Source organism: Hylobates moloch, unplaced genomic scaffold (assembly GCF_009828535.3).
Source record: "Hylobates moloch isolate HMO894 unplaced genomic scaffold, HMol_V3 SCAFFOLD_14, whole genome shotgun sequence".
Lineage (NCBI taxonomy): Eukaryota > Metazoa > Chordata > Mammalia > Primates > Hylobatidae > Hylobates > Hylobates moloch.
The window spans coordinates 54,504,802-54,515,481 of NW_026652289.1; the positions used below are offsets into that span (position 1 = coordinate 54,504,802).

At 60.1% G+C, this 10,680-nt stretch overlaps 1 protein-coding gene across 2 annotated transcripts; it reads right to left on the reverse strand.

The window, feature by feature from the left end:
- Window positions 1-1,902: 1,902 nt before the first annotated feature.
- Window positions 1,903-10,222, reverse strand: ISLR2 (immunoglobulin superfamily containing leucine rich repeat 2). 2 transcript variants are annotated; one of them, XM_058427494.1, is made up of 3 exons: window positions 10,128-10,222; window positions 7,107-7,205; window positions 1,903-5,668 (listed from the first exon to the last, which is right to left on the reverse strand). In XM_058427494.1, exon 3 carries the CDS (start codon window positions 5,658-5,660, stop codon window positions 3,423-3,425), a length of 2,238 nt encoding a protein of 745 aa, XP_058283477.1. In that variant the 5' UTR covers window positions 5,661-5,668; window positions 7,107-7,205; window positions 10,128-10,222; the 3' UTR covers window positions 1,903-3,422. The 2 variants fall into 2 exon arrangements, with proteins under 2 accessions (XP_058283477.1, XP_032030796.1); XM_032174905.2 differs by lacking the exon at window positions 10,128-10,222 and adding an exon at window positions 7,790-7,861.
- Window positions 10,223-10,680: the final 458 nt, after the last annotated feature.

The following is a 10,680-nucleotide window of genomic DNA, read 5'->3' on the forward strand; positions in this document are numbered from 1 at the left end:
CTTCTCCACAGCTAAGTGAGATGCCTTACACCAGTATTAGGTGATTCTTTGTGTGGACAGAACAGAGCATTTTCATCTTGTGTTTAAAGAAATTTCTTGGCTTCGGCTCCTCACCACTTTCTATACCAGTCTCCCATTCATGTCCCTAGTAATGCCTATGCAAAAAAAAAAAGAGAGAAAAGAAAAAGCTGATGGTGAAACCTACAGGTTTAAGGGCTTAAATCTCAGACTTTGTGTTAGGAGTAACAGGAGTGTGCTGAGAGGGCAAGCAATAAAACAAGTCGTACCAAAAAGCCGCATTGCTCTCTCCTAAGCCCCAACCCCACTCCACTCCTGTGGCCAGTGGTCCAAACAGAAGATAACTGGAGAAGACGAGGAGGTCAAAGGATCAGGGAACTAAGCATTATGTGAATTCACCAGTAAGATGTACAGAACGCTTGTGTTTACATTGTTTTTATGGAACTAGCAGAATAAAACTGATCTATTTTAAAAATGAAAAAGAAAGAAAGAAAACAGCTTTGCTGGTCTGGGAAGGGAATCTGGGCTCAGGCCCCAAGAAGTGTCACAGCCACCACCTATGCCAGAGGATAGACCTGAGGCTGGGGTGGGACCCTGAGCATTGGAACCTGGGCCTGTTCCCAGCCTGTACTGGTCCAATTAGGAAGACCCACAGAGACAGCAAAAGAGGACAAGAAATCGGAAGCAGGAAGAAGGGAGGGGAGAGATAGAACCTTTATCTGCTTCCCATTTCTGTTGCTTTCCTCTTCCACTTCTCTTCCCCACCTCTTCCCATCTTAGGGGGATTCAGCTGAAACACACAGCCGCCCAACCCCTGTGTTTTAGGCTGGGCAGGAGCACAGCCTCCTTTCTTGATCCCCCTGTCTCTCCTGTTCCTCACCCAAGAAATCCCCTTTCTAGGACTATGAAATCAGTGTGTTTTCAACCCTGATTCCCCAGGTGCACCCCCTTAGCACACCCTGACAGTTGTCCGTGCATCATTCACTGAGTGCTCCCCACCCACCCACACAACACACACACTTGGCTCCCAGGCCAAACGTGCCGGCTTGCTCTGGGCAATCAGCCTGGCCAGGTTCTCCCCCTTTCCTGCTTTACATCATTTGCCCACTCTGTACTTTGTGTTATTTGTGACTTCTCTTGTGCAAGCCACAGCAGTCTTGTTCCTATGAATCCCATCGTCTTCCCACCGGCTTCTCAGGGAACTCAAAGGCTGATGTGGAGACACAGAAACTGGGCAGTGTGACACCACACACAGCCACACCCCACTACACAGAGTCTCAAGTGAAAGAGCGTGCCGCACACTCTCGAGTGCAAATGTACGTGCATGCACACTCAGACTCCCTGTGTTTAAGGTCTGCAGACACCCGCCCTCCTTTTTTGCAACCTCCCCCTACTCACTTCCAGCCTGCCCTCGTTTGTCACCCCACCCTGGAGTTGGAGACATTAAGAGCGGGGCAGGGTGCAAACACCTGGCAAAAAATCTTGGGATGGTCACACAAACACGAAATCACTCAAAAGATCCCAACGGGAGGCTCTGGGGGGGCTCCTTCCTTCCGCTGTTTCCTCCTTCATCTCCCAGGCCTCCTCCCTCTGTCCCCTGACAAAAAGTCACCGAGCCCAGTTCAAATCGATTGTTTTATTGACTGTTTGCATACAGACGCGTTTAGAAAAGGGCACGGGCTCCGGGGGGCTACTCCGTCCCAGGCCCGCGCTTGTGCTGCGCTTCGCGGAGAGGGCTGATCCCGAGGACTGAAACTCCCCCCACCCCAACCCCGACGCTTTCTTTCAAAATGGAAAAAAGAACCCCGCCCCGAGTCGCCGCGCCGCGCCCCTCCCCTTTCCTCCCCCCCCGCCCACCCGCCCCCCCCCCCCCGCCCGCCCCCCTACACTACACGGTCACACTTTACAGGACACAGACTTTTCTCCTACAGGGCACGCTTGTCAGGGACTACACGCCTGGCAAACACGATTCCCGCCGAAGCAGGGGCGGGGCGACGCGAGGACCGAGACGCGAGGACGGAGGGGCTCGGCTCCATCCGGATCCCACCGCACAGTCGCACAGTCGCACAGTCACGCGCAGGCTTTGTGCGAACTAGGGCGCGAGCCCTCCAGAGAGCCGCGGCCCGGGAGGCCACAGTCAGCTTCCTCCGCCTCCGGCGCTTTCCACCTAGGGTCTGGGTCGGGTGGAGCCGCGTGAGCGGCGCTGTTGGGCGCACAGATCTCCGGAAAGCCCAACACACGGACAACGAAATTGGCCCGGGACCAAGTCCACGCGCTCAGCTGCCAAGGGGCGCGCGGTCCTGCGGCGCTTCAAGTTAGGAGAGAGACGACAGAAAACGCATTCCCTCCCTACCCCCCGACACACACACCCGATTTTCCCAGAGGCTGGGAAGGGGGTGTTAGCACCAGACCCGAAATGTCGCTGTCTTTGAAAACAACGAAAACAGGAAAATCTGAGCGCGGAGCTGAAAGGCGCCCCAGGCACCGGGCTGCACTCCAACAGGCCAGAAGTGGGGTGGGGGTGGGAGGACAGAAGGATTTGGTTCCCTGCCGGCAGGAGGCTTTGGAACTAAAAACTAGGGGTTGCCACGAATCCGGCTTCTGGGAGTAGGGATTGAAAGGGAGGAGGGGCCGGGCGCAGTGGCTCACGCCTGTAATCCCAGCACTTTGAGAGGCCGAGGCGGATGGATCACCTGAGGTTAAGAGATCCAGACCATCCTGGCCAACAAGGTGAAACCCCGTCTCTACTAAAAATAGAAAAAATTAGCTGGTCGTGGTGGCGCGCGCCTGTAGTCCCAGCTACTCGGCAGGCTGAGGCAGGAGAATCGCTTGAACCCGGGAGGCGGAGGATGCCGTGAGCCGAGATCGCGCCACTGCACTCCAGCCTGGCGACAGACCGAGACTCCGTCAAAAAAAAAAAAAAAAAAAAAAAAAGAAAGGGAGGAGGAGGGGTCGAGGTGGGACCCCATAGCACTCCACTGGCCCTGGCTGGCCCCGAAACCACCGCGTTACCGCGAGGTTTCCAAAGTCTTCGCTCGTTTCCTCTGGCTCCAGAGCCCACGGTAGGGCGTACTGCGGGGTGGATTTCGCAGATAATCGCGAATGGAGGGACATAGATATCGCCCATCGTCTGCGGGTGGAGTCTTGCATGGGGTAAGATAAACACTGTGCTTGGCGGGGAAGGGGATTCAGCCCGCAGGGAGAATGGCAGCCGTGGGTAGCAGGGACTGGTGAAATCGGCCCACTCCCTAATAGAAGTCCCTGGTAGTCAAGGTTGAGGAGTAGTAAGGGGGAGGAGTAGGTGAAGGTTGGGGACGGGGGACATAAGTCCTGCCAGCCCTAGACTGCTGCTCCCAGGCACCCTAGGTGGAGGTCGGGAATGGGCGGGCCGGATGGGCGGAGGTTCAGCCTGCCGTCTGCCTGTAGTTGCCATTAATCTCCTGGGCGATGTTGACCGCCTCGGCGCCCAGGGGCAGCCGATCGCTGTACTCAGAGCCCGCCTCGAACTCCTCTTGGTTGGCCTTGGACTGGGACTCCACCAGTGAGCAGGCCGCCAGGCTCTCCTCTCTCTGCAGGTCCCCACATGGGTCTCCCTGCTCCACGTCTTCATCAAGGCCCTCCCCCTGCGCATCCTCTGGCTCCTCGCCGCCCGCCTCGCCGCCTGCCGGGTAGCTTTTCTCGGACTCGAGGTAGGAAGCACGCGGGTCGAAGTCTGCGGCGATGCGCTTCTCCATAGGGTCAGGGGCCTGAGGCCGCAGGATCAGACGGTAGGGCTTGCCCGGGTGTTTAGCCAGCAGATGGCAGCAGGCGGCGCCCAGAAGGGGCACTGTGGCCAGCACCAGGAGGAATACGCTCACTGCCACGATGACCAGCAGCGATGGGAGTTCCTTCTTGGTGGAAAACACCACTTGCACGTGGCAGGCTTCGCCCGCCAGCGCCAGGCACACGGAGTAGTTGGTACCCGGCCGCAGGCCGCGGAACCAGTAGGCGTTGACGCCTTCCTCTACGCGGGACCACTGCACTGCCGCGCCGCCCCCCGCTGGACACAGATAGAGTAGGCGCAGGGGTCGCCTCCCGGGTCGCCGGGCTCCACCAGCCCCGCCTGGCCCAGGGCCCCAGCGCGCAGCCAGCGGCGTCAGCTGCACCCGCGCCTCGCGCTCCGCCACATCCAGCGCGATGACGCCCAGCTCGAAGACGTGCGGCTTGAGCTCTGCGCTCTGGTTGAAGGCGTGGTTAGAAACGTACCTAGAGGGGTCCCCATTGCCACAGCGCTGCTCCTCCGCCGGGTCCGCGAGGATCTGGTCTTCGGCCTCCTCTCCCTCACTTGTGTCCTCCTCCGGCTCCGTCTCGGTCTCCGCGAGAATGCTGACCTTGGCCAGGCCTTGGCCTTTGATTTTGCCCTCGGGTTTGGAAGGCAGGACGCTGTTGCCCCGGCCCTTGGCTGTGGACTTGCGCTCAGAGGTCGGGGCCTGCCCGTCGGGTTCTCCCCCGGCGCCAGGCGCGTGTTTTGGGGGGCCGGTTGCTGCCACTGCCACACGTATTGACGTAGAGTTGGCGCCCAGCTCATTGTGTGCGCGGCAAGTGTAGACGCCCGCCTCCTTGGCACTCAGGAGGGGCACCAACAGGGAGCCGTTTGTGAGGGCCAGGAAGCGCGGTGTGGCTGGGGGCGCAGGCCAAGCGGGTGCTGGAGTCGGCCTTGGGGCTTGGGTCTGCGTCAGCAAATCCCCATCTCCTTCTCCCTCTCCTTCCTCCGCCCCAACCCCGTCGTCCTCCCCGCTCAGAACCGGTGGCTCTAAGACTACGGTGCCACCGGGGATCTGAAGTTGCCACTGCAGGCGAGGCGTGGGGTGGCCGTCGGCGATGCAGTGTAACACGAACGCCAGTCCCGCGCGCAGTGGGGTGCCGGGTGCCTCAAGTGGTGGCTCGGCACTCAGATGCACGCTGGGCGGTGCACAGGGCAGGGCGGGCAGGCGGTACACCGGCACCCCCTGCAGCGCGGGAGGCGAGGCACAAGCAATGGAGTCGGGCTCGGGTAAGGACACCCGGGTGCTCGCGGCCCAGGCCTGCAGCCACACAAGGCCGCAGCCGCAGTGGAAGGGATTGTGATAGAGTTGCAGGTGTGACAGCGCGCTGAGCGCGTCGAAGGTGCCGGGCGCCAGCGTACGCAGCCGGTTGTTGTTGATGCGCAGGGAACGCAGGTCGGGTAGCGCACCGAGTGCGTCCCGGGGCAGAGAGCCCAGGCGGTTGTGGTTCATTTTGAGCAGCTGCAGCGCGCTCAGGTTGCGCAGGTCGCTCCACGGAAAGCTGGATATGAAGTTGTGGCTCAAGTCGAGGTTCTTGAGCTGACTCAGCACGGCCAGTGCGCCTGGCTCCACGGTGCGCACCTCATTGTGCGCCAGCCACAGCGACGTGACCTGTGTGACATCGGCGAAGGCCCCGCGCCGCAGCACCGTGATCTTGTTCGCGGACAGACTAAGCGTCGTCACGTTGGCAGGCAGTCCTTCCGGCACCTCACGCAACTCTTTGTAAGCGCAGTCCGCGAACTGGTGAGCGTACTTGTCCACGCAGGCGCACGGCTCCGGGCATGCTCCGGCCACTCCTAGAAGCGCCCAGACCAACCACAGGGCCCGTAGGGGGAACATCGTGGCTCCTGCAGATGGAAGCCAGGGGAAGAAGAAAGAAGGTGACTCACTGAACCCCAGCTTACCTCCCCTATCAAGCTGTGCCTCCGCAAGCCCGTCTAGCACAAGTTCCAGGGCTCCGGTAACCTCCTCTGTGGCCAGGAGCCTCTCTGAAGTGAAGGTCAATAAAAATCTCGAGGTTCAACGGATGCTCCCTCCCAGGGCCCTAATTTCCTTTTCCAGCGGCCCAGTACGTCGCTCTTTTTTCCCTTCCTACTCCTTCCTGCACGCTGGAGCTGGCCCCTCCGTGGGCCCCGCAGCTCACCCATCACCAGCGGGCTCCTCACGTACCCCCCTCTGTGTTTCTAAGCCTTCGTTTAACCTGGTGAAATGGATCCTACCCAGGAAGGACATTTTTGTCCGTGACTGGCTGTCCTCCCTGGAACCTTTGTCCCACGCACAGCACTCGCACACACGCCCATGCAGGCACACAACAATACAAACAGACGCGGGGCTTCATAATCAAACCGCCAACTTCTGCAGGGGTTTGGAGGACCTGATGCTCAATTAGGAGGCTCACAACACATTTCCTAAACTCACAAACACATATGCACCCAGACATGGACACAATAGACCCTGGAGACCTCATTGTTCCCTTAACTGAACCAGCATTTCTACAGCGTTTTCCACCACGGTACAAAGCGCTTTCCTGTCCATTGTGAGAATTGACAGACACAAGGACACAAGTCCTCACACGAACCGACCCACCCACAAGAACACAGGCACGCGCTTGTGTGTGCATACAGCCCTCCACTGTGACCGAAACCCAGCAGAGAAGCAATAGGAGGACCTGCACTGCACGACTTGAGATGTGGGATCTGGGGAAGCCCACCCCCATGCCCTTCTGCATCTAAGGCCAAAGTCACCTGCCTGGGGCTGCAGCTCCTGTGAGGGGAGAAGAAGGGCTGCTCTGCCAACCTTCCTTACGGGGAAGGAGGTCCTCCCCCATGTTTGGACCAGGTGTGTTGGGAAAGCCGTCACTAGAGCTCCCTCTCAGGTCCCCCAGGCGGCTCCCATTGGGCAGAGGCGTCCTCAGCCAACAGGTCATGGGGCTGCCACTAGCTAATGAAGCTGGAGAAGGTGAAAGATTCTGCGCCTTTCTCCGCAGCTCTGCGGTGCCTAAGGATCCCCTCCCCATAACACCTTAAGCCCGGTCACACAAACGAACATGCACAGACTCCCTGCCCCCATCTGGAGCGCCTGTCAGATTTGGCAGAGCCCCTCCCACACCTTGTCTTTGGGAACCTGCTCATTCACTCTGCCTTTGCTCTTCTGGGAGGGTCCCTTCCCTTCCTTCCCGGTTCCTGCCAGACAGCACCTACCCCCCAGCCCCGCACCCCATCAGGTGCCCTAGGCTGGACCTAACCCCACCTGGATCAAGGTTGTGGAGTGGCCCCCGTTGCTTACCGACTCTCAGTAAATGTCCTGGGGCTGAAACCCCTTCTCCAGACCCGGTGTGGCAGAGCAGGGAAGATAGTCCAAGGAAGATACACGCATGTGTTGTGGCTGTGGGGAAAACGGGGGACGGGGGGCAAAGAAAGGGACAGGTAAGTTTGGGGACTCGGTGGCCCCAAAGTACCACTTCAGTTTTTTCTTTTGCGTCCGTTCCCCCCACCTCTCTGGCTGCAGGTTGGAGAAAGTCCTTGCGCGCTCCCGGGCCTGGCGGGGACGCGCATAGCCTCTCCCGCCTCCTGGTTGGTCTACTTTTGTTAAAGCCACCGAGACCCTCCCCAAGGCCAAGATACGTCGGTCATAAGGGGCATCCCACGCCCACCGTCCTGGCTGGGCTCTTCGCAGCCTGCTGCACCCCCATAACCCACCTACCCCCACATTTACACAGCCGCTGACATTGTTACTGTCCCTCATCACACCACCTCCCCCACCCCACGTTCAAACACATTCGCGCACACACAGTCCCTCACACCCTCCGCATAGTCGACGTTCACACGTTACAATCATCCATGGTCAGGTAATAATCGCATCAATGTGTTCAGCCCCTGCTACATTCACACGCATTTTCACGGGCACGCCTGCACCTGGTACGCTTACCGTTCTCTCGCACACGCATACACACATTCACGCGAACTCACCCTCACGCGCCTGTCCCGCCAGCGCCCGCGAGCTTCGCTGCTAATTGAATGCAAGCCGCTTTTACGCCCTGCAACACGTGAGACAAACCATCTTTGAGGAATTTGGGGGAAGGAAAGGCGCGCGGCTGAAGTGGGGGGGAAGGCGTGTCTTTGCCTTTAAACTCTTTTTGCAAATGCAGGCGGTGGCACCGACAGACCTCGAGCGGGACCCGCTGAGCTGAGCGCAGCCGAGCTCGCGCGGACCCTTCTCTCCCGCACCCCCCGCTGCTAGCCGCCTCCTCCCCGAAGCCACGTTCAACACGATGCATAATTGATAGTGTTAGCAGAGCGCCGCGCCCTCCCTACCATTTTTGCCTGGATCTGGGCTGATATAAGCTCTAGTCTCCCCCGCCCTGCCGCCCCAACCCCCCCCGCCCCGCCGCCCCAATCCCCCCGCCCCGCCTGCTAGTCTAACCCGAGACCAGAACGCACAGCCCTGCAGGGCGTGCTGGGAAAGGGCACCCCCCTCCCCAGCCCACCGCAGCCCTGCCCAGCCTCTTAAGCCGGAACTCTTTACATCTGGTCTTTTGTGGCTAAACCAGCGCTTGAAGCCCACTGCCGGACGCGTTGGCCTGCGCGCACCGCGGGACAGATGGAGCAGGGGGAAGCTCTCTCGAGCGCACCCAAGCACCTCACTCCAGGTCTTGCCTGCTCCAGGAGAACGGGGCACGGAAGCTGCAGTAGACAGTAGCACAGACAAGGATGGTGGCAAAACGTCCGCTACTCTTGAGCACGGTGGACTGGAGACTTCAGGCCCGAGCATTTCTCCCATCCCTGCCCCCCATATCTTCACAGCCTCTCAAGCAGACACACGGTCAACACCACACGCACTATACGCCAAGCCGCGGTGGCCCCTCACCGCCCCGCCGTCTCACACCCTCACACAACAGCCGGCTTCAGCAGACTCGCTGTTCCCGACTGTCGCTCCCTAGCTCTGATGAAACCCCGACATTTCTTTCAGCGACGAGGAGGCGGAGGCGCGGCGATGTCGAGGCATTTGACTAAAACCCGGTTTCCGCCCCCCTGCGCTGCCCACGTTAGCCCTGGAGACAGCTACCGGCCAGAACCAGGAAAGGGGTTCAGGCTCCGGGAGACACGGAGAATCCCCACCCGTTCTGTAGCCACTGAGCTCTCCGGGCGCACCAAGCCCCAGAGCCGTCACCCCGGGCCATGAGGGTCTCTCGTGGTGGGTCGATGGCGGGGGTTTGGGGCTGTGGAGATCAATACCCCGATTTGAGTGTTGAGCATCTTAATGAGCTAGGGGAGGGGGTGGGGAAGACAGCCAGGCTAAGAGCGCAGCGTCTAAAGAGACCACCCGGCCCGTGGTTCCGAGGCTGCTTTGTAAATTAAATATGAACAGACTGGTGCGCTCACACTCCAAGCGTCCCTCCTACTCCTGCCTTCTCTACAGGCGGCCCAGCGGGTTGGGACCATCGCATCTCACTCAGCCCCAGTTCAGAACACAGAACTTCACACCGCCTGCTCGGGCCTGGAGTCCCCCCAGTCGACCCATGGGGAGGGCGCAAGGCGCCTTTCAGGAAAGGTGTCTTCGACAAGGGTCGCGGGGTGACAGCACTGTGACCCGTCCCTGCCGGGGACCCTATGGTGGGACAGCCAGGATTGGGTCCCTAGCCCGGGAGTGAGTCCCTGAGGTTTCTAGGCCTTGAGGGGTCGGGGGAGGGACGCAGACAGCGGGACCAGCACACCCTTCTTTGTCTGCCGAACAAGGTGGGGGTGGGGGCGGGGAGCGGTGTCCTGGGCAGTTGTCTGGGTTTTGGGAACCCTGAGGGGTAGGTCTTGGGAGCCTGTGCCAGCGAAGGATTTTAGGAGGCAGGGGCCCAGCAGCGGGAGCTGGGTGCGGTCCGGGATGGCGTGTCCAGGGGACTTTTCGGGACTGAGTGAGGGGCGCCAGGAGGGGAGGCTCAAGGCCCTTGGGCCCTCCCCCGGTTTTTACCTATTTTCTTTCTTTCTTTTTTGCCTTCCGCAGGGAGGCAGAATCTGGGTAGTGGAAAGGAGAATGGGTTCGCTATCTGCCCAGAGCTTCCCTGGACTGCAGGAACCCGTCCTATAAGCAACCCCGAAACCTCGGGGCGCAAGGAGCAGGGAAGACCCCCTTTCCTTGCTGTCATGACAGGGTTGCAGAAGCCAAGGAGTTCGGCAGGGAAACCAGGCTCCTGGGGTGGTTAAGGACGCGGTGACCACCCCTGCGCGGGAGCTGACTCCCGCGGGCCCGGAGGCTCTAGCTCACAGCAAATGCTTTTGTTCCCGGAGGCTGCCCTGGGGGAAAGACGCCCCTTACCCCTGCCTTCGACCCTGGAGAGCCCAGTGCCCGCCCGGGCAGGGCTGGAGCCCAAGTCGCCCCAGGCAGAGTCCGCCGAGGCCTGGGGTGGGAGCCGCGACTTCTGGATCTGCCTCCGAGCTCAGCCAGAAGACTGCGCGCACCTCGTCCGGCGCCGCCCGGCGCGCAGAAGCGGGTCTAATGTTTATAACGTTAATAACGACACAGTTACGGGAGGGCTGGGGAGCCGGGAACCAAGACCTCACCCCGCCGCCGCCCACGTCTTTGATCGTTAAAGAAACAGACAACTAATCAGGTGTGTGGAACTAGGGCTGGGGGAGGGGAGGGTGACAAGGTTCCAAGCCGTGAGCGCAGAGAGTCCCAGATTCAGAATCTGCCGAATCCAGACTAAGGCTTCTAACCAGGCTGCGGCCGACCCCAGACAGACCCAGGAATGGAGAGCTGGAGCCCCTGGCCGCTTTTTGCGGATCGACCCTTAACTTCAACGTCGCGAACCCGGAGCGTCGGGAGGGTGGGGAGGGTTGAAACCGGTTGGATCTGGGGACTTGCTCCA